The sequence below is a fragment of the Astatotilapia calliptera genome, chromosome 16 (genome assembly GCF_964374335.1).
Source record: "Astatotilapia calliptera chromosome 16, fAstCal68.1, whole genome shotgun sequence".
NCBI lineage: Eukaryota > Metazoa > Chordata > Actinopteri > Cichliformes > Cichlidae > Astatotilapia > Astatotilapia calliptera.
In genome coordinates this window covers 16,543,895-16,566,787 of record NC_137437.1, presented here as the reverse complement: position 1 = coordinate 16,566,787, position 22,893 = coordinate 16,543,895, and the positions used below count along the sequence as shown (strand labels likewise).

The 22,893-nt window shown below is 41.7% G+C and overlaps 1 protein-coding gene and 2 long non-coding RNA genes across 3 annotated transcripts; 2 read left to right on the top strand and 1 right to left on the bottom strand.

Annotated features, from left to right (window-relative positions):
• Positions 1–391: 391 nt before the first annotated feature.
• On the top strand, positions 392–2,320 carry LOC145421063 (uncharacterized). The gene is made up of 2 exons (XR_013902335.1): positions 392–1,179; positions 1,779–2,320. It is a non-coding gene; the product is annotated as an uncharacterized LOC145421063 (long non-coding RNA).
• On the bottom strand, positions 1,459–1,813 carry LOC145421062 (uncharacterized). The gene is made up of 2 exons (XR_013902334.1): positions 1,681–1,813; positions 1,459–1,597 (listed from the first exon to the last, which is right to left on the bottom strand). It is a non-coding gene; the product is annotated as an uncharacterized LOC145421062 (long non-coding RNA).
• Positions 2,321–13,375: 11,055 nt separating the features above from the next.
• On the top strand, positions 13,376–21,525 carry sik1 (salt-inducible kinase 1). The gene is made up of 14 exons (XM_026144665.2): positions 13,376–13,594; positions 14,100–14,295; positions 14,410–14,526; positions 17,370–17,433; positions 17,629–17,790; positions 18,293–18,417; positions 18,515–18,638; positions 18,727–18,947; positions 19,314–19,463; positions 19,555–19,665; positions 19,780–20,005; positions 20,084–20,338; positions 20,469–20,658; positions 20,773–21,525. Exons 2-14 carry the CDS (start codon positions 14,143–14,145, stop codon positions 21,287–21,289), a joined length of 2,415 nt encoding a protein of 804 aa, XP_026000450.2. The 5' UTR covers positions 13,376–13,594; positions 14,100–14,142; the 3' UTR covers positions 21,290–21,525.
• Positions 21,526–22,893: the final 1,368 nt, after the last annotated feature.

The following is a 22,893-nucleotide window of genomic DNA, read 5'->3' as shown; positions in this document are numbered from 1 at the left end:
TGCGAGAAAATGCACACACACACACACACACACACACACACACACACACACACACACACACACACACACACACACACACACACAGCAGCAGCGAGTGCAGAACATATTGCTTGTTTCTCTCTCGCCGGCTGACTCTCATGTGCTAGAACAATAAATCCAGAGAATGTTCCAGCTTCCCGTGGAGCTAGCTGGAGGAATGTGGGATCAGTGAAGCTTTGATATATATTTTTAATTTAATTTTGCTGCGCTATGCTCAGTGAGATTTCCCTGATTTAAAGGGACCAGATGTGTGTTGTTTGTAAGTTCTGACTGCGCACACGGCACATTTTTGTTAGAATACAAATTGTTTTTCACAGCCACAGAGTGGCACAAGTCCAGGTGGGGTAAATCATTCAATTTCAGGTTTATCGCTCATGAGTCTCGGGAGCGTGAAAAAGGGCAGAAAAGAAAGGGAAAATGAGAGTGATTCAGAGGACACACACATGGATAACACAGGGAGTTGTGTATGTATACACGGACAGCCCAAAAGGTGCAGCAAGGGAAGCAACTTTGATTAATGGAAAATCAATCAAAGTGCATGAAAACAATTCAATGTGAATGCCTGTGTGGTTTTTATATGTGACAATGATGTGCTTGCTGCACAAAATCCTGCATGTGTGAATGAGCAGAGTGGTGAGAAACAAGACTAAAAGTGACCCAGACTCTCTCTTTGTTTTTTGTTTTTAATCCTTTCACTCTGTCATTTTTCGGAGCAGTCGAATAAGAGCATTACATCACCAAATCACTATGAAAGGTGCACTCTCCTGCTCCACTGAGTGCTGACCTCTTTCTAATGCTTTCCTCGTCGCGCTCTGTTTGCGTACCCTTTCCTCCCCGTGCCATCTCCCACTTCTTTGGTTAATGCTGTCGTTTACTTCCTGCTTTTACTCTTTTTAATTACATGCACTCGCTGACTGCCTGTCATCGTGCTTTATCTCCTCCTCTTGCCACTCTCTCTGCCAAGCATACTATCACCTGCCTGCACAGCCCCTAGCCCTCTTCTCCTGTCGCCTTCAGCTATGGATAATAGGCTGATCTGTGGTGTGACGCACATGGCTCCATCTCCAGAGGGGCTTCTGCGCACACAAGCATTCATACAGGATCTGTGTGGCCTGGTGAACAGATACAGGAACTGGCCAGGTATTTACATCTTGAGATAACTGTCACCACATGATTACTGTATCAGCCTTACTTCTGTTAGCACAATACACTGCATTCTTTGGCAGAAAAAGGTTTTTGTTCCTGTCATATAAACAGATTATGTTAAAGCCACCAGACGTAAAGAATGGCGCTGAAGATCGTTTTGCTTTTCCCTGAGTTCCAAGTGTGATCTTTTATTTATTATTAATATATAACTGTTTGGCTACTATATGTCAGGAATGCTGGATGGAGTGGACTCAATGGCAGGACTCAGAGGGATCAAGTTTAGTGCATTTATTTACAGTGAAACGCCAGGGTGATATATACAGGTAGTACGAAGGGGGAACAGGGGATCCACACTGACTCAGCTCAAGCAGTCTCTCCAAGAACTCCAGGACAGGGAAAATCCAGGGAAGGTCTGTATACAAGAGGAAGAAGGATGAGATTAGTTGCGAGTTTATAAAGGCAAGGAAAAGACAAAAGAGCCACGGCTTTACTAACAGCACAGTTCAACGATCCAGAGAAGAATGAACCTCAGCCGCCCTCTTAAATAGTGCTTCTTAACGAGATCATCGAGAACAGGTGATTGATTGTTGCAGGTGTGTTCAGCCAGAGGCGGGAACCCACAATGAGTCCTTCCCATGAACATTGACACAGACACACAAGCACACAGAGAGGAGAGAGTGAAGGACAGAGAGAAGGCAAAGCCTGGAGCAGGCAGGACAGGAGGACTGAGGGACCAGGACACTGTACCTACCATTCAGGAACAACAACTAGAGAAACCTCAGCAAACCTGTGGTAAAACAGAGGAAGAGATCCATGTGTTTGGCTCCCACTCCACCCAGATGACTGAGCAGTGTGGCATTGTGACATGGAACAGTGGTCTAACAGATAAAAAGCAAATGAGGACAAACAGACTATCGCCATTGTCAAGCTGCTTACATGTGTTATTGATTGATTGATTGACTGTCCTCTCCAGTGTCCACTGCCCACTGCACTCACTAGAGTTGAGGCAGTGTCCAGCTGAAGATGGAAATGGAGTGTAATGAATTAGCAGATACATCTGATATCAGAATGTCTGTATTACATGGAAAACACCAGTACAATCATTTAATCTGAAATAAAAGGAATCATAAAAGAAGTCTTACCTCTGCCAAGGAGGTTATTTTTTTGTAATGTTGCTTACTTGCGATTCTGTCTGTAAACACAATAGCTTAAAAAAGTTTCAGTGAATTTTGATTAAACATTGTAGGGGTGTAGAGTGGAGTCATGGTAACAATCCATTAATCCGTACATGCACTAAGGTCTTCAAAGTCACTTTATTGATTAATTGAGTATTGATTGAAAATTGAACCTTATAACCTAAGGTTATAACTTAGTAACTATCAGTCTTACAAATGTTGTGTGTTTTCAACATCCAGAAAGTACCCTACAAAGATCAGAAAATATCATGTCACACTTGAACTCTTTCGAGTTTAATAGATTAATCTGAAGGTCAATGTGATAATAATGCTCTCAATAAACAATAAGAGGTTTCTGACAAGAACATGTGGGCATGGGATACTTTTTTGTGTATAGTTGTTTCATTTTATTATGGATTTATATACATTACAATAATAGGTTATAACAGTGTAAATATACAACAATTTGAATACATGCACCATGTTCCTGAATAAGTATTAGTTTTACTTTTTTCATTTTTTTTTTTTTTGATGCAGGGGATTTCCTCTTTTCACCTGATATTCATTAAACATTTAAACTAATTAAACAAACAGTAAAATGAATGCTACACATGTACACACATGTGCCCTCCCGCCCAAATGGAAATGGGTTTCAACAGGGGGGCAAATAACATAAACCTGCACTTAGCACTTGATTTAATGCACTACAAGCATCCTACAGTACATTTAAAAAGACCAAAGAAAACAAAATGAATAGATACAACACACAATAAATACACTATTGCATTCAAAGTAAATACTGTCAAGAGAGCGAGCTGCCTTGGTGGAGGTTCGTGCTCTCTGAGTGTTATCGTAGTACTTTACTCACTCTCAGTTTTGTTTACTTCCTCCGTGTTTGTTTAAAGATGTCTTGGCAACCATATCATCACCCATGTAAAGTTCTGTTTTGAAGGCTCAATTTTAGTATCTAAGCATCTCCAGCTTCCTTGTTTTGAAACCAAAGTTACCATGTTTGGATTAAAGGGCAGAGCGCTAAGTCACTCGCTAACACTAGCTAGCATGGTTAGCAAGCTGTATCTGCGCGTTATCTGGCTGAATTTTGATTCCCAGAATTAGCCTCAGACTACTTCTTCAAGTTGTGGTTACCTGTCTTTTTTGAAATTTTAATATCAGCTAATTTTTTTGTGTGTGTTAATTTATTAAAGGTCTTCTTTACTTTCCTTTACAGCGCTGCTTGTTTTTAGTCCTGCTTTTGGTTCCTCTTCCTTGAGCTAACTGAAACTAACACTGTTTGCTGAGAATTATAGTGTTGTAAAACTTCCTGTGATGAAAGAAGTGGCACTTTTAAGACTGCAGCAGAACTTATTTACCTAGCACACTGCTGCCACTGGACCAAAGAAACTAACTAAAACCACAACTCTTACCTCTTACACAAACCTTTCGTTGGGTTTGCATGACAGCGATATGTGCAGATGGAAAAAAGGTGTATATTAATAAGGTTCCAATGCAGCTGCAGTAAACATCCCTAAACTCTGCAGTAATAAAAGCTTTAAAACGTTTTAATGACTTATAAACAATGACAAACATAATGAGCTACCCAGGATGCTCTCACAGGGCATTGCATCAGTTATCTAACCCCTTTTTCCTGACCCACAGTCCAGATACATATTGGTAAGTGGTTACCAAGGTTATTATAGTTAAAGTAAAAACTAAAACAAAGTGTTAAAAACATTTTTGTTAATCAAAATAAGAATAAAGCCATGCATTTAAAAACTGAATAAAAAAATCTAATGGAGATTAGATACTTATTTTGGTGAGGTTTGACCCTGAGGGGACTTTGACGCATTTGTTTATTGAGACTTGAGATGTAAGCATGACTGTGAGTCAACTGCCATAAAAACATGTTTGTGTTGTGTGTGTGTGAGTCTAAACTTCTTACTTCTTGCTGCTGGAAAATACTGATTCATAGTTCAACATAAAAAAAAAAAATACTAGAACTAACATTGGAAAATGTAAAATAAACAAAAAAACAAAACCTACATTTTTTTAATCAATAAAAACTGAAATGAAATAAGGAAACTCACTCTGGAAACTACCTAACCAAACTGAATTGAAAACCACGACTAAAAACCAAAAGAGAAAGAAAAACTGACAAAAAATTGACAAAAATTGCTGTTCTTTTAGTCCTCTGGTCAATTTTAAATAAAAGACTGATGGTTACCCTTTACGGTTACTGCTAACATTACATTGTTGAATCACTAAACCTCAGTGAGCTGCATTGGGCAACTTTTCCCAGAAGTTGAATCCAGGTTTATGACAACACTTTATTGCCATGGTGAACTTGGTTAACACAAACTAATGTTCTATTAGCATGAATATTACTACCATTTGCTTTTTAATTGTCATTACGAAGCACTTGGAACTATTGGTTTTCCTGAACAGTAGTCATTAAACAATAATTATGCTATTAATGTGCTTGGGGTTACAGTGTGTGGTGAAGCTGTTTGCCCACTAATTCCATGTGTTGGACTGCCTTAGGGAAAGACACTGAACAGCAAGTCTTTCATATGAGGCTAAATGATTAGATTAGATTAAATTATGTTATTTAAGTCCAGACCATTGACCATTCATCTGTGTTCGGGATAAATAAATAAAGTATTTACATTTTTTAAGAATTTATAATACTGCCTTTGACAAATGGTCTATGTAATTGCCATGTAATTAAATGTAATTTCAAAGTATTTTATTGGAAATTAATAATTTAATTATATTTACCTACAAATACCTGAAGGCAGGTATGCTAGAGTAAGGGGGTAACAAGTCAGGAAACAAAGAAATAATTGGGAATAATTACCAGGGGAATTACGCCCTTAGTTATGGGTCATGTTATAAAGTGTTAACCTGACTATAAATGGTTTAATTACATGTAAATTTTCAATGTAATTTTATTTCATGAGCAAAATGTAACATGTTAAATTTAACAGAATCTGGAATCTTATACATCTCGAATTATGCAGTAATTTGAGGGCTATTGGGTGGAAACTCAATGTCCACACCACGTGGCAAATAAAGCCAAAACAGAACTGCAGTTTTTTCAGAGGCCACTCAAGACTTGTTCCAAAAAGACTCCCGTGTTAAAATATAGCGTGGTGCCAAAAAACCCCAAAACAACAACAACAACAAAGAACCAGAGGTGCCACAAGAGGAACTGCAGTGTTTGTTACATCCGCATTGTCTTATTTTTTCAGCTCCAGAGGTTGATGTTTGTTCTAGTTTAGTGGTTACCTGTTGGTAATGTGCACGATGTTCAAAATGCACTTCAGTGAAAATATCTTCTTGTTAACTATGCTTCTCAGTTAGCTGTTCCCTCCTCACCATTCACAACCAGCAAATGCTTTAAGTATTACATTTAACCCTTGTGTGGTGTTCGTATTTTTGTTACTCAGCCAGTGTTCATGGGTCTGGTGGACCCGCTAGAGTTTTGGCTTTCCAAATTAACACTATCAAACAATTTTATGTTAAATTACTCAACAGATGTTTACTTCATCCCAATTACAAGACATATGAACAGCAAACATGGTTAATTTCTTCCCTTTACCTTTGTTAGATCACATTTATGAATTAATGTGCTTCTCGTTTTTCTTTTATATAAAATGTTATAAATAAATCAGTTATAATCAAGTGGAGTGAGTGGAAAGACACAACACATTTACACGTGAAAAAATAATTAATTGTTTAATTTTTCTTTTGAAAAAAACTGAACACGGGTCTCACAGACCCGAACACCATACAAGGGTTAAAAAAAAAAAGTTTGGCTATATTCGCCTGTATGATTGTTAATGCTGCAAAAGCCATTCGCATCAATCAAGCATTTTGTAGCTCCAGGCACCCTCGGGGCCTGTAACACTGAACTGCTGCTGTGGGAAAGTATCCAGCTGATTACCATAATATATTTACTATATAACAGATCACAAGTTGATGGGAAATTTTGAAGACAACTCTGTAATACTGAGAATATCTCCACCAAAATGAGAGGATTTTTCATTGTGAACTCGATTACTTCCAAATGGATATACATATATTGTACATATATTTATTAGTTTCAGGTTGGCCATTCTTGTATTTTGCTCGTTTGTGTTGTTGTGTTTGCACATCTCTGTTGCTTGTGGGGCTCGCACACAAGAATTTCACTCGCATGTGCTGTGCCAGTGTGCCTGCACATGTGATGTGACAATAAAAGTGATTTGATTTGATTTGATTTGGATAAACAACTCAAGCTCAAATTAATGATTTTTTCCCACATCATTTTTATGGGAATTACAACCACAAACTCTAAAATCAGAGAGAAATGTGGACTAATGCGTGATTTTGAGCAAGTCAGAGATCTGTAAGGCCCTCATCACTGAAACTGTTTGTTTGAGCAGAGCTAGTCCTGGACCTCCTGGATGATAGCTTGACGCACAAGCTCACGAGGACAGCCTCTGCCTGCCAAAGTCAACAAGCATAGACAGACCAGCGTTAATTGCCAAAGAAGAATGAAACCCCTGTGCTCCACAAGATACAATGACACCGAATGATCAGACAAAGAAGCTTTTCACAGACTGTTGAAGTTTGCAAAAACAAGGAGCCGAATAAATGAATAAATGGGTCAGGGTCAGCGAACAGCGCATCGGCTGTGGATGTCTGTCAGTGATGTGTGTGCGCACATGTATGTGTGTTTACACAGTTAAGCTTTCAAGTTATTGCGAACTCCCAAATGTTTTGCACATGTGCCTTAAGAACAGGCCTATTATTTCCTGTGGTTTTGCCATATTTATGAGAAAAGAGGCAGGACGATAAGAGCTGCATGTTTTAGCATCTAAGGCTATCAAAGACGAGATCTCACAGCAAACTTCAGCTAAACGGCTTCTGCTGCTTTTCCGACAGGTGTTGGCTCATACGTGTGACCGTAACACAAAAGCTAAAGAGTGTGTCTGTGGTGATTACGAAAGCCAGCTGCTGTTCAGTTCATGCCAGACGTTTGACATGGATGCAGGAGGCAGTTATTGAGAGCCACTCGAGGGGGCAGAAGGGGAGTGACCTGAGAGAAATTGAAAGCAATCAGGACGGCTACATTCAGAACAGCGCAGCGTGTGTTCTGTATTTTGATGAAATTTCACAGGGAGTGAAATTACAGTTTAAAGGTGTTTACATACCACTGTGCGCCATTTGTGACCACTGAGCATCAGTCGAAAAACAACAACGCCAACGGCCTTTCACTAATTTGTATGTCGTGCATGACATTTAACATGGAAACATTTCAGTGTAGCGATCACTTTGCGTGCAATGCATCTACTTCTCCTTTTTCTCCTTTTGTTCAATTTTTCCTTTTCTTCAAATCTAATTTATGAAGCAGCAGAAGGTCTGCTTTAGTTGCATCCTCACTGCTGTAAATACTCTTTTTGGTTTAGGCAGGGGTGCTGCTGTCTCATTGGAGCCTGCAAGTGGGAAGAAACGGGATGGCTGTTCATTTGCTGTAATATAACCTGCCCATTCCCACAAATTGGTGCAATGAGGCATCGCGCAGACTTTAGTGAACTGACAGGTTAACTACTGGTTATTTGGGTAGTCTGAAAAAGTCCTCACAGGATGAGTTATATGTACAGCCACAGACACGGCCAGCCTGTGGATTTGAAATCAGGACTTTCTTCCTGTGAGACAAGAGTGCTCACAACTGCACCACTAAGATGGTAAGCACACAGAAAAAGCAATACACTGTGAAATCACCCGAACTCCCTTACTGTGAAGCCATGCTGTTGTAATAGATGCACTTTAGCACTGACTTGCTCAAATATGCAAGGATGAAGAAGACAGCTTCTTGATGGGAACACATGTTAATCTAAAACCTGTATCTACCTTTCAAAGCTGATGGTGCCTTTCCAGATGAACATGCTGCCCAGCATAGGCACTAATGCATTCCTTATACCATTAGAGATGAGAGAGGCTTTTGAACTGAGAGCTGCTAATAAGTCAGGTGGTCTCTTTAGTCCGGTGTGGCTTTGAAAAAAGAATTTCAAATTTAAATTTGTCTGATCACAGAACAGTTTGTCACTTTGCCTCAGTCCACTTCAATCGAGCATAGGCTCGGGGAAGATGGCAGCATTTCTGGATCATCTTCACATATGGCTTTTTTTCTTTCTTTTTTGCATGATTGCACTTTAATCTGTATTTGTGGATGCCACAGTGAGCTGATTTCACAGGCAGTAATTTCTGGAAGTGTTCTTGAGTCCATGCAGTAATTACCACAACAGAGTCATGGCTGTTCTTAATGCAGTACTACCTGATGTTCAGCCGTGCCTCTTATACACGTAGACATTTATCCAGGCTATGAATCTTTCATAATATTATGTACTACAGATAATGAGATATTTAAAGTAATATAAATTTTGTATTGAAGATTTTGTTCTTATTCCACAGTTTGCTAATATTGTTTTTGCCGATGGGTGAACCAATAATTTTGAGTAGCTCTGCCTCTCAAAGATACTCTTTTGACAGATTACTGACCCGTTTCTAGTTCATCTAAATGTTAAAATTGGAGTACTTACTTTTCCAGCCTTCTGAACTGTGTTTGGGAGATGAAGCTGCCTTTAAATCAAAGTGAGTTAACGTTTTTCATGAAATAGTAAACTGTCTCAATTAAAACATTTCATATGTTTTGTATGCTGTATTGTGAATATAACAATGTTGTGCATTCTTATTTTTACACAGCATTAAAAAAAATTTCAGAACAGGGGTTGTAGAGAGACCCGACCAAAGACAACACCCTGCATCAACTCTAATAGTGACCATAACTTACAAAATAAGCATCACACTGTATTCATTAAGACATGATTTCTCTGACGTCATCAAAGGCTGAAGGGTGATTTTCCCAACAGGCTGCTATGCTTTCCAGCATTTGCAGTCAGAGAAGTCACCCCCACCGGCCATTGGAAAGAATACAATTTTAAGGCACTTTGGTACATTGTCTTTTATATACAATCCATAGGTAGCGTGATAGCTCCCAAAATATCAGCATAGTTTAAATAGCATGGACCCCTGTGAGTAAATGCTATCTCAATAAGCTGTTAGCATAGCTTTAGACCTTTAGTCTTCAATAAAATACAACCTACTATATGCATTATCTTTAAATAGTTTACATGAAGTGGAGGAGAATAAAACAACAGCTTAAAAGTTTGGAAGAAAAACAGCACAAAGTAAAGGTACTTCTCATTCAAATGCAAATTGCAGTCTAAAACAACCTTGTTCTAAATTAGCTTTTGCTATCAATTGATTGCTTCCCTGTAGAATTGTGAGTATTTTCTTCTGTTTTTACACTTACGCTGTTTTGGACCCAGACTGCCAGCCTAGAAAGCAAACCTGGGAAATCATGTAAAATTCGGAAAGGGCCGGGATAACTCTTTAGATGGGCAATGTGAGGTTCAAAACACATTTCTGTGAGCACCGTGTTACAGTTAGCTGTGATGTGTCACACTGAAGTCTCTGTGGTGTGTGGTGAGAGGTCTTTAAGGGGACAGTATACCCCATAGTAAAACTTTTAGAAAAGTGATTTCACAGCGAGATGTTCACTGGATGTTGAAGGTTTGAAAAAAGTAGTACCTGTGGCCTGTGTTCATATTTAATCATCCTGAAATATGTGTGGTTTGTTTTCTCCCCCAGCATTGGGCTTAATCTTATGATGTAGACACACACCTTGCTATCAGAGGATTTTCTGCTGTCTTGTGATCCTGACTTTGAAGACCACGCTGGACCTCGATATGTTTTATTTGAAGACAGCATCCGGGGACACTTCAACGTTATTAAATTTAGTTAGATGTGATGGCACGACAACCGATTAACAGAAGCAAATGTTTGATCTTCACTTTGAGGGAATCACATCTTTTACCTTCTTTGAAGTTCGCGTTCCTGCTGTTATTCACATTTTTCCGGTGATCTAGAGAGCACTTAGTGAGAGGGTGCAACCTAAATAACTCAGCATGCTGCAGAAGAGAAAATCCACGGGTTTGAAGCTGTGACTCACGACTTCCTGTCATACACCCCCTGTTTACCGTCAGTCCGCAATATTGAAATAAGTGCTAAAAGCAAGTGAAATATCCCTTCACCTTGACCTTTGCGCGCCCACCTTTGATTAAAGGGCAACAGGAGCACATGAGAAACCACCCAACTAAATTCGTGGCTCCTCATCTTTGCGGCAGCACACCATGCAGTGTAATGTGCCTGATTAGTCACCTGTTTCAGTATGTAACGATAACAGATATCACTGAGATAAAGAACCGATATCAGTAAGATAAAAGAAAATCATTAGTCAGTCAAACATATATGCGTCCTTTGCTGATATTTTGCAAACGACTGATAGCAGGAATTAAAACAAATTCTGTTGTGCACACACAGGAAATACCTCAACCTTAACAGCATCAATGTTGACACGATAAACACTCACACGCAAGCACAAAGCCACACTGATGAAAAAACAGCATGTGGACTGTGACAACTCAGATCATGAGAAACTTTGCAGTGTCTGTGTGTGTGTTTGTGTGTGTGTATTTGTGTGTGTGTATTTGTGTGTGTGAAAGACAAAAAACGAGCCTCACGCGTGCAAAAGGGATCCCACTCACGTCATTTCCAGAAAGGGAAGTTGTTTCTCTTTGAGAACGTGCCAGTGGAAGTGGCAGCAAATAAAGGGCCTCACTTATGCTTATAGCAGCATATAGGAGGAACACTCACACAATGATTTCCATCATTAGCATGTAAATATATATGCACATTTACCTTACTTCTGCAATGCTGTTTCTTCTATGAATGCATGCACAATTATTCTCCTTTAAAGTCACTAAAGTTATATGCATATGGATGAACCCATTGCACCTTGACTCTACAAATAAGTGGGAAATTAGGAAAAAGTTGTAAGGTTTTACAATGACAGTTGTGTCAGGTGCAGCTTTCTTTCTGTTTTAACACCCTTTTTTTTTTAGCCAGTCTGAACAGCAAACTAAAGTTAACTTGATCTGAATTGATCTAAATTAGACCTTTTGATTCAAATGCCAATCTCATCACTCTTATAAGGTCAAACCTTTCCTGACGTTGTGACTTGTGTGAGCCCAGAATCTCGACAAATAAAAAGGTGAATTTAATATACTGTCATGTGGCCACCGTTGTACGCGTATTAAATCCAAAAATTTCATGTGAAACATCAGGATGCGCTCAGACAAGGGAGCTCTGGCACCAGCACGACACAGTTTATATAACTGTGCCTGCCTGCTTTGCACACACTCAGGAAATACAACAACTGCAACATGCAAGTGAGGCGCACATTCAAATAACATCAGGTAGACATTTGGTTATGAAACTGGCGTGATGAGAAGCAGAGTGGGCTGTGTGGTTTTGTTGCAAGTGTGCATCAAAATATTGTGTGACCTTTCAGTTGGGACATTTTGCATGTGATTTGCATTCCTTTAACATTTCAGATTGCGTGAGCGAAGAGTCTACATCTCTACTGAATGCGATATTTGGTATTTTACACCGGCTTTTATTCTGAGCATACTATGCGGCGTTACATGTCCATTAATATAACATAGACTCTGCAGGTTTCTCCTTCTGTTTAAGTTCTGCCACTCTTTTTCTAACTTTGTCTTTGGCCATCATCTTGTATATGTTCTCGGTTTGACTGCTTGGTAATCAGGAGTACTTTGCATAGCAACAGCAGAAACACACTCAACCACAACATCTTTAACTTGCATTGGATGTAACCTGGATTTATACTAATGACCTCAGCTGTTTTCTTTTCCCCCCATGTTGACTGGCAAAAGTGCACGTCTGCAGGAAAATCCCTCAGTAAGCTTTAAGCTGCAACTCAAAGGGAAAAGGAAAGGAAGACACACACAGCTGCTCTGATTGCTGAAACTCGGCAGCACACATCCACTGGTCTGTGTCCATCATTTCCAGGGAAAGGCGATGTTTCACAAACAATCCAGAAGCAGAATAAATTGGGGGGGGGGCTTAGCTTACCCCAAGATCCAGCGTGGCGTTCCTATCGGCCACCCACAAGTTCATAAAGAAAGAAAAAGCAAACAAAAAAAGCTTTACTTGTAGCTCACATAATTTGATTCATAGCAAATGAATAATTTCAAACTTTCAGAACCCATTACCATTTTTACTAATGGTTTACCAGCATTTTATGTGGATCATGCCACATGTAATGATCCATCACCTCAAACTATTTCTAAATTGTATTTAAATTCGATTAAATTTCCTTAACCTGCTAAGTCAAATGGTCAAAGTGTTGAGCAAAGGTTTTTATTATAACTGACTTTGCTTATTAAATGTACTTTACTATGTTATGGTTTGCACACACACACACACACACACACACACACACACACACACACACACACACACACACACACACACACACATATATGTGTGTGTGTATAAATTCAGCCTAATCGGCTTACAGTAATTACTGTAAATTAAAATAACGCATTCAAAGTCTGACTGCATTATTTGAATTTACAATAATTACTGTAATGGCGCACTTATTGGCTCTGTGTTTGTATTTTCCGAGCCCAGCAGAGTCTAAAGTGCTCCGTGAGCAGCAGAGACCGCGCGGCTGACGAACACCAGTTGCTTTCTGTTTCTGTTCCTGTCGGAGCCGCGCGCGCAGCCGCTCTGTGGAGAGAGCCCGCGAGCTACGAGCCCGGCAGAGGGAAACATCACGTGGTGACACATCTTTACGACTGACGTCACCGTCCCCATCTCCAAGCAACCCCTCCATCAGCACTCGCGTCACCGTGCGCCCGAGCCGCGCGGTTGCCCAGCAACCCTTTCCTTGCGCTCGGGTCCGGCCTTGCCTTGCACCCAGCTCGAAGCTCTGACGCGGGTGTGACGTTAATAAGGTGGGTATCAATTTGTTATGGTGGCGAGGAGAGGAGGGAGGAGGAGGAGGAGGAGTTCCCCCTGTGAGTGCCGAAGCCCTCAGCTCTGCATTCCGGCGGAGCTTACAGGCACACACACCGGCCGCAGCCTGGTCCCGGCCTCAAGACTTGTTGTAGAAAGTCAAAGGAAAAAGTTACCCCGCGCGTGTTGCCCGCAGTTTTTCCTTTTTGTCTCGTTGTTTATCCGGAGCTCTGTTTGTGGAATGGTTGACGTTTCGTCCGAGAGCTGCCTGAAGTGTGAGAGAAGGTGGTTATTATCGTTGTAAGGTAAGAATTACTCTCGATAACTCACATTTTACTGGCTCATTGTCACTTAATAGAAAAACTGGTAATTTTACAACTCAGCCAAAGTCTCTTTCTCTCTGCCTCTCTCTCTCTCTCTCTCTTTTTTAGTTTTCTACATGTATATATATACTATTTTTTTACGTATTATTCAGCCTCTTTTTCTTAATGGTCGTGAAAGTGTCGCTTTTTCTTATAGGTTAGTGAAACCTATTTGTGTAGATCTCTTTGTACCCAATGAATGAATATCAGCGGGCTTGTTTATATATATTACACGTATTTGTACACCTGTAACGAGATTGTAGTCGTATTTCCAGCTTAACTCGTTTATTACACCAACAATGTTTCGATAAAGTGATCATATAATAATTTTAATTCGTCTGTGTTTTCAAACAGTCAGGACCTCGTTACACGCGGAACAAAAGCTTCTAGCAAGTGAATTTTTACACAAATGCAATAAAATGAGTAATGTGCACCGCTGTCTCTGCAGGTTCGTTTATCACAGTGCTGTAACCCCAGTCTGTTGGTACGCCATGGTAATCATGACAGAAACCAACCGGGGAGCTCAGTCGAGCCCTGCCCAGGGGAGGCCGCTGCAGGTCGGCTTCTATGAAATCATCCGGACCCTGGGGAAAGGGAACTTTGCAGTGGTGAAACTGGCCAGGCACAAAGTCACTAAAACACAGGTCAGCTGCTTTAATATCATTGTTAATATTATTAATTTCTACTTGCAGCTTTTTTTCTGGCCTTTCTTTTGAAATTTGCAATTTTTAACCACGATCCCCCCCCCCATTTTTAAGGTGGCAATCAAGATTATCGATAAAACCAGGTTGAATCCTTCCAACCTCGAAAAGATCTACAGAGAAGTGCAGATAATGAAGCTGTTGAACCACCCTCATATCATCAAGCTCTACCAGGTGTGTATTGTGGCTAACCTCTCTCTGCTCTCTGAAATGTCGTTGTGTGCAGTGCAGAATGCTGCGTGTGTAATTCAACCTGTGTTACGCCCTCACGGTAGCCGGACTGTATGCTGGTCTGCAGGGAGCTGGTCTAAATGCATGCATGAGCATTTGAGTAAAATGCTCTGGTGTGGAAGGAAGCCTTTGCAAATTGAGGAAAAAAATATTTTCCCTTAAACAGCACTGGTGCGCTGCAGAGCACTGCCTTTAAGGACCATTTGTTGCCTGGTTTTAACCAGCTTGCCGATTCTCAGAGTATACTGAGTCATAAGTACTGCAGAACAGCATTAGTGCAATCCCCTTTGACCTCCCTGTATGCGTATGTGTGCTTGTTAGAGAGAGAACAGTCATCGGTACCAGCCGCTGCTAAGAGCATTGCATTTCTAAGATTTCTTCAGTTGTTTGAAGGAAGAGGTGATGGCAGAGATATGGGAAACAGAGCAGGCAGGCGACTAATTACCAAAACATCCACAGGTCTGGACTTTAAGCCTAATTAGCACCTGTTTAAACCACTGCAATGTGTGTGCATGTCACGTGAAGGCTACCCCACAGCAAAGCGCTGCTTTACTGCTAATCAAATTGAAGACTTAGTCGAAAGAATCCGCTTTTCCCCCCTCAGCTGACCTCGCAAGCACTGCGGCACGCGTCTGGCAACAAACACACAAACACACACCCATGCAAACAGACACACAATGCCCTTTCTCTTTTTTTTTTCATTCTGGATTTTTTTCTGCCTTTTGCTTTGTTCTCTGTTGTTTGCTACTTTTCAGGATTCGTTTGTATCTGGTTTTAAATGGCTGAGCAGCTCTTACCATGAAATCATGTCTAGACTGCAGAAACAAGGGGATAATATTATTCCTAGGAATTTCTATAAGAGAAAAAACGTAATAAAGAAATCGAACATCATAGATGTCCACTATTTTTTTTTTTTTTTATTTAGAAACCTCCTTCTATTCATCTCACAAGACCACACAGACATTTTTAATGCTTCACACTGATGGTACAAACAATTCAAAGAGGATATCAAAATTTTTCATATGTTAAAAAGAAAAAGAAACATCCAACCACTCAACAAATTAACCATAATGCAGACAGAAAAATGCATCACTTAAGATGTGTAAGCACAAATAAAATAGAAATTGAAATCCCCAGTACATGATCGTCTCTTCTGACACACACCAATATGCAAAATAGTTTAAAGGCATTCATGCTTTATACATTATTCAGATGCGTCAAGTGAGTGTAAAGACAGATTAACCATGAACGAAGCCTAACACTTCAGTTAGATTATGTGGAAAAAACATGAGATGGAATTCATTAATTTAAAAGATAGAATGATAATAAAAAAAACCAATTTTATTTAAAAGACCATTTTTGATCTGACAGTCTTTGTTTTGTGATAGAGCGAGATGATAATCTGTAGGTTTGTGGTGTTGTATCACTGCTGTGCTGTCTGTCCTCTGTCCCTTGTTAATTTCTTCCTGGCCTTGGGTTGTTCAAGGTGATGTTAGTCAGATGGTTGTTAGCAACCCTCGTCACCTCCTCTTTCTCCTTCCTGCACAAAGGGAGGGTACTGACATAAGACCATCTTGTGATCTGTAGATTACATCCTCTAGTATCCCTGCAGTTTTTTGGGAGACCTCACGATAAATCAGCTGCTGCTTCCACTTTGTTTTTGTCTCACGGGAACCAAAACAATTCCTCTAAACTGAAAGGTCATTGAAGTCTCTCTCCCGCTCATTGTTTGTTTGCATAAACCGCCCGTCTTATCGCTTTAAATTCCACTGGAATCTCATGGATTTTTTTTTCTTTTTTTAATTTTATGCTCCCATTATGCAGCTTTTAGCAACCTTAAATTGACCTTATGGAAAACGAGGAGTCCAATATGGATGTTAAAGGGTTTATCTTTATTCGGGGGTGACTAGGGGCCCTTGACGCGCCATGGCTGTTCTTCGCAACAGTGACGTCAGCTGCACCTCAAGGTGACAGGGAGCTGCCCTATCTCGCAGATAAAGACTTGTGCCCGCTTGGGGACCTTGGTGTATTGAATCACCGTTGTCTGGTTTTCTAAAGGACCCGGTGGCTGAAAAGAATTAAGCTCCGCCATTCACTGGAATTTGGTGACATTCAATTTAGGAGTTGGCCAGCAGCTTTATCCAGACAGGACTTTGTCATCTGACGATAATTGCTTTGTTGTGCAACCTTTTTAGCTCAACTGCTCTGTCCCTGAGGGCTCTCATGGGAAACGGAGGCCTTGTGTGAGCTCCAGGAAAGAACCGGGAATTACGTCTTTCCGTCCCACAAAGTGCATTGAGCTCTGAGTGATTGCACTTTGAGTGTTTCTGATACACCATGTGAACAGCCCATGTGAATGTGCCCCGCTCTGTTTTCATAGATATAAAGAGATAGGGGGAAGCTTGAAATTCAACACTAGCATCCACTGCCAGCTGGTATCAGCCTCAAGAAAAACATTCCCAAGCATTGGATCAGCTGGTTTGAGTCTGAATGTTACGCATTCCTTTTTGGGTCTGTATTGACGTGTGTAAACGGGTTTTAAGACATGAGGAAAATGTGCACGGGAAGTCACTGACGGTTTACTTATGCAACAGGGCATATAATGGAAAACAGGGTGTTGGTGTTTTTTTAATTTTATGTGTATGGAGACATTTGCAAATGAGGAATGTGGTGGTTATAAATGCTGGAATGTGCTACAATGAAACACTGGGAACAACTTGAACTTTGAAATATGGTTATCCATGACACAGTTACACTCATTGTTTTTTTCTCTTTTTCTCTCTTAGGTCATGGAGACCAAAGACATGCTGTATATTGTGACAGAGTATGCAAAGAATGGAGAGATGTTTGGTGAGTGAAGCCTTAAGCCTTTTCATTTGCATTCACAAAGGTACATAGCACACCCAGAAACACAGAGGTTAATTTTAACCCTCCATGACAATTAAAAGGCCACTGGCAAAATAAAAGCATGGAAAAAGGAAGTAACCTCATAATAGACCCTCCTAAGAGTCTGATCCTGATAGTCTGGATCCTCTCTCCCTGCAGACCACCTAACCTCAAATGGCCGCTTGAGTGAAGATGAAGCACGAAAGAAGTTCTGGCAGATCCTTGCCGCGGTGGACTACTGCCATCGGCACCACATCGTTCACCGTGACCTAAAAACTGAGAACCTGTTGCTGGATGCCAACATGAATATCAAACTGGCCGGTAGGTCGATCATATTCTTAGTGTTGGCTGGTGATAAGATGCAGTGTTAATGGTTTTTAATGCAACAACGTCCTTCTGTACCTACTTGCTGTTTCTGTATTCTGTTCAGTTTACGCCTGAAGAACGTATTTGGTGCTCTGGGATTCTAATTAAATCATTGTTGTGCCATCTATGTGCTAATTAAATGTTAATTATTCACCCATTTTACTAAGACAAGCATCAACCAGAGGAAATGAGCTCAGCACACAATCACACGCTTTTACATGAAGAAACTGTAGAGCCAAATTATCAGAAACAGGAAAACAGTCAGTCTTTTGTATGAGAAGATATGTTAACCCGAGCTTACTTTGAAGTGTTGATGAATATCTCATGATGATAAATTACGTAACACACCATGAACAGTACTAAATCTGCGCTATAGGGCCTGCAGCGCTTCAAGCTGGAATGGAAAGCAAACAAGTTTGATTAAAAAAAGTTGTTCTACACTTGTGTCTGTGTGCAGACTTTGGATTTGGAAACTTCTACAATGCAGGGGAGCCTCTGTCTACATGGTGTGGCAGCCCGCCTTATGCTGCCCCTGAAGTGTTTGAAGGGAAGGAGTATGAGGGGCCTCAGCTGGATATTTGGGTAAGCTCCGGGAATGTAATACGGCATTACTGACAGAGGAAGCGATGACATTTACATAATCGTGATTACATTCTCCTTTTTGCTCTTTGCTTCGCAGAGTCTCGGTGTCGTGCTTTATGTCCTCGTCTGCGGCTCTCTTCCATTCGACGGAGCCAGCCTTCCCGCGCTCCGGCAGAGAGTCACCGAGGGACGATTCAGAATCCCTTTCTTTATGTCACAAGGTATAAATTATCCCAACAACAGTTACCGCAAATTACTAAAACGATGTAAACTACATACAGAGACTCATTCACTGTTTGCGTACTTTAGACTGTGAGAATCTGATCCGTAAAATGCTGGTGGTGGATCCAGCCAAAAGGATCAGCATTGCTCAGATCAAGCAACACCGCTGGATGATGGCGGATCCGTCAGCTGCCCACCAGATCCTCAGCCATCCCCTCACGGAGTACAATTCCAACCTGGGCGACTACAGCGAACCCGTGCTGGGCATCATGAACACACTGGGCATCGACCGTCAGAGGACTATCGAGGTGACTGAACAAGAATCAAAATGTGTTTAGTGGTTTTATGAAAGTATTGCAGTCACAGTAAAAATACTCAGTTTACGGATTTACAGGCAGCGGGTAGGCTGCAGCTAAGTTTTCATTCTCTCTTAAGTTGAACCTACATTGTATTCCTTCAAAGACCTTATTCTGTATTTAAATATAGATTTCTCACTCTGTCATCTCCAAATATATAAATGCAGATATATGCAGCTATATTTGTCTTTCCCTTAAAAGTTTTAAAGAGGTGCTAAAGAAAGCTATAAAGAGAGAGCACTGGTTATAAGCTGTCATTACAAGCCACAGAAAGTAAACAAAATGGCAAAATGACTAATCTTCTGACCTTATCTTCAGTCTCTGCAGAGCAGCAGCTACAACCACTTCTCTGCCATCTACTACCTGCTGCTGGAGCGAGTGCGGGAGCATCGTGCACAGCAGCTGAGCCGCCAGTGTGGAACATGGAGCCAGAGACCAAGGAGCACCTCCGACTCCACAAGCCCAGAGGTCAGCACTATAGCTGCATGTAGCTGACTATCAATCTCCATTCTTATTTGCATGAAGTTTAATAATCTCTGTGCTTTCTGCTTCCTTCTAGGTGATCATGGAGTCCACTGAGAGTTTTAGAACAACAGCGTTTTCACTTCCAACCAAAAACACCCCCCCTGTGTACTCAGAGGTAGAGTGTGACCAAGCTGGATTGTTTCAGGTAAATTTCTTAAATAGCACGCTCTCTTGCATCTATATTAATAGACCAAATGCAAAAGCTGCACCCTGCCCTGCTAGCAGTCAGTGGCTAACAGTCAACCTCCTTCCTTTTCAGCGTGTAGTGTTTCCAGTGGAGGCCAGTCTGAACAGATTGCTCTGGAACCGCTCCATTTCACCCAACAGCCTGCTGGAGACAAGCATCAGCGAAGAGGTGCGACCCAGAGACCTGGAGGAGGAGGAGGCGACGCAAACTCTTGGGCCCCTGCTCCCTCCAACCACCACCTCTCGCAGACACACTCTGGCTGAGGTCTCCGCCCGTTTCCACCAGTGCAACCCTCCATGTTAGTATAATATACATGCGCACGCATGTTCTTCATTCTTATAGCGATGCAGAGTCTTGACCTCTCCTGTTTCTTTAGGTATCGTGGTCAGCCCCTCAGACGGTGCCTCCTCTGACAGCTGCCTGAAGTCTTCTTCCAGTCCTGCCCCCACTTTGCAAGCTGCTGTAGGTGGGGTGGCAACACTTCGGGCCTCGGGGGCTGAGGGAGGAGCTCTGCTGTCTGCTGGAGCTCCCCTGGCTCTCTCTTCCCACCTCCTGCCCCAGGCCCAGGGCAGCCTGCCCCCTGCCAGCTTCCAGGAGGGTCGCAGAGCCTCTGACACCTCCCTCACACAAGGTACACACGCATGATCGTGAAATCATTTCCTGTATGCCACCTGCCTAAGCTGGTATTCAGGTTTTCTCACACGTACCATGTAGTAGGATCAACGCTGCATTGCATAACAGTTTCCCATGCCTTCACGCAGGCCTCAAAGCTTTCCGCCAGCAGCTGAGGAAAAACACGCGCACTAAAGGACTTCTGGGATTGAATAAGATCAAGGGTCTGACGAGGCAGGCTGCCCCATCAACCTCCTGTAACCGCGGTAGCCGGGGGTCACTGGGTCCAGCTCTCTCTGAGCACCGCAGCATGCTGGAGGAGGTGCTGCACCAGCAAAGGTGAGTCACATTATTGCAGGAGCACAAAGCATTATGGGATTGTTAATTTCATAAACTACAAACAATTGAACCCCAAGTCGAGCTGTTGATAACAAATCTCATCTCATTTCCCAGAATGCTGCAGATTAAGCACCAACCACAGCCTCAGGTCCAAGCCCCTCAGACAGGACCTCAACAGAAGCCCCTGCTCTTCTTGGCACACCAACAGTCACCATCTCCTCCGCCTACTACCGTGTTTGCTTCCTCCTCCATGTTTGACAACCCTGCTCAACCCGTCCTGCCTGCTCAGCAGGCTTCAGTGGGTCTGCAGCAGGGTCCCTGGCAACAGACCCTCGAGACCTCCGCCACAGGCTGCTCATCCTCACCCTGCTACTCCTCTTCTCTGTCCCCCGTGGCCTCTGCTGCCTACCTTCTCGAGGCACGTCTACACATCAGCCAGCAACCCCACCCTAACCACCACACTGGCCTCCGTCAACAGTCTGCAGCACAAGGCAATTTCCCCATCCTGTCCAAATCAGCCATGTGGAGGATGGGCTCGGTCTCTGGCACAGACCTCGACATGCAGGAGCTGGGTATGTCTGGACAGCAGCAGCAGCAGCAGCAGCTCAGCAGCTGTGTGATGGTGAAGTAAATCATCGGCCAAGCGAGACCGGCGAATGTTCTCTTGGTGGAAGAGCCAAAAAAGACTTGATGCTGAGCGCAGAAGAAAAGAGAGCAGAAGTGAAGAACAACAAAAAAAGCAGACGCAAGTGACGAATTTGTCTTTATGGGGTACACGTGAGAATGTGTCTGCACACGTGTTCGCTGTGTGTATGTGTTTTTTCTAATCGTATAAGCTAAAGACTAAGCAATAAACCAAACTCTGGATGAAGTGTTCGATTCGTAACAGCCAGAGAAGCAATAACAGACTGACAGACTCTCCTCGGCTCTGATGGACTCACTTGAATAGCTGACGTTGCTGAGTCACTCTCATATTTTTATGCTGTCTAGATTTACTTTTTGATCTTTTTTTTAACAGGAAAGTTCGCTCTTCCATTTTTTCCTGTTTGTTTTTTTTTTTTTTTTTGCCACTTGTGTAAGCGCTCTCAGTGTTTTTCACTTGCCTGGACAGAAGACCAAAATTCATATTATTTTCAGTCTCCCCACTTTGTTCACCTTCCTGAAGAGACATTTCTCTGTAGCAGTGCAGTGAACACGCAGTATAGTAACCTAAGCTTACTCACACCGAAGGAGACGATTTTTATTTTTACTGAAACTGTGATTTTTTTTTTCCCCGTTTGTTTTTTCTGTGCAAGATTGTTAATTTTAGTGACGCAAAACGCTGCTTTTACCTCAAGCTGCAAAAAGACTACTACACCCTCATCAGCCAAAACTGAGCGAAGACGGTGTTTCGCTGGTTGAGTTAAAGCACAGCAGGTACATCAGTCAGCCTGGTAGCACCCTACATGTGTGGATCCATACCCCTCCCTCTCCTTTGTCTGATAAGCACCTTTCTTTTTAGATGCTATTACTACCTCCTCAGGCAACAATTTGGAAAGGTTAAGAAAAACCTTTAAATGCTAATGAGCAAGTTGAATATCAGAGAAAGAGGGTTTTTCGTACGGAACAAAGACTGTGGGAACAGTGCAATATTTTACATGAAAGAAACCAATGGAAATGAGGCTTAACATAGGATGGTCAAAAACTCCACGTGTACTTGCCTGAGGTTTTGTGTTCGTCTTTCTTTTTTGTGTGTGTGTTTCATCTTGCCGTGCTAGCTAGCTGACTAGAAGAGGTACTTCTTATGATACTGTAGTGACTTAGAGAAGAGGCTCGAGGCATTTCAAAATGCTGTTTTGTTTTTTTTTTGTTTTTTTTTTTGCTTTTTTTATTCACACAGCATGCTTGTAGATCCGAAAGGAAGAATTTGGGTTTTACCAAAGACTCAACAGCACAAGAAATAGAGGATCTGTCAAAAGACACACTACTGACTTTCCTCTTTGAATGCTGTCTCCAAGATGTAGCGTGGTGGTGTAGCGAACCAATTTCACACGATCTCCTTAGCCTTTTGCTGTGAGACAAAAGAAAAGAAAAGAAAAACTCCCGCTGCCACCAAATCCTAATGCTACGTGTATTGTGGGTATCTCTAGCTGTTACTATGAGGACCATGGTAGTGTTTGTTTTGTACTTTTCTAAAAAAAAAAAAAAGAAAGAAAGAAAAAAGAAGAAGAAGAAGAAAACAGAAGAAGAAGAAGA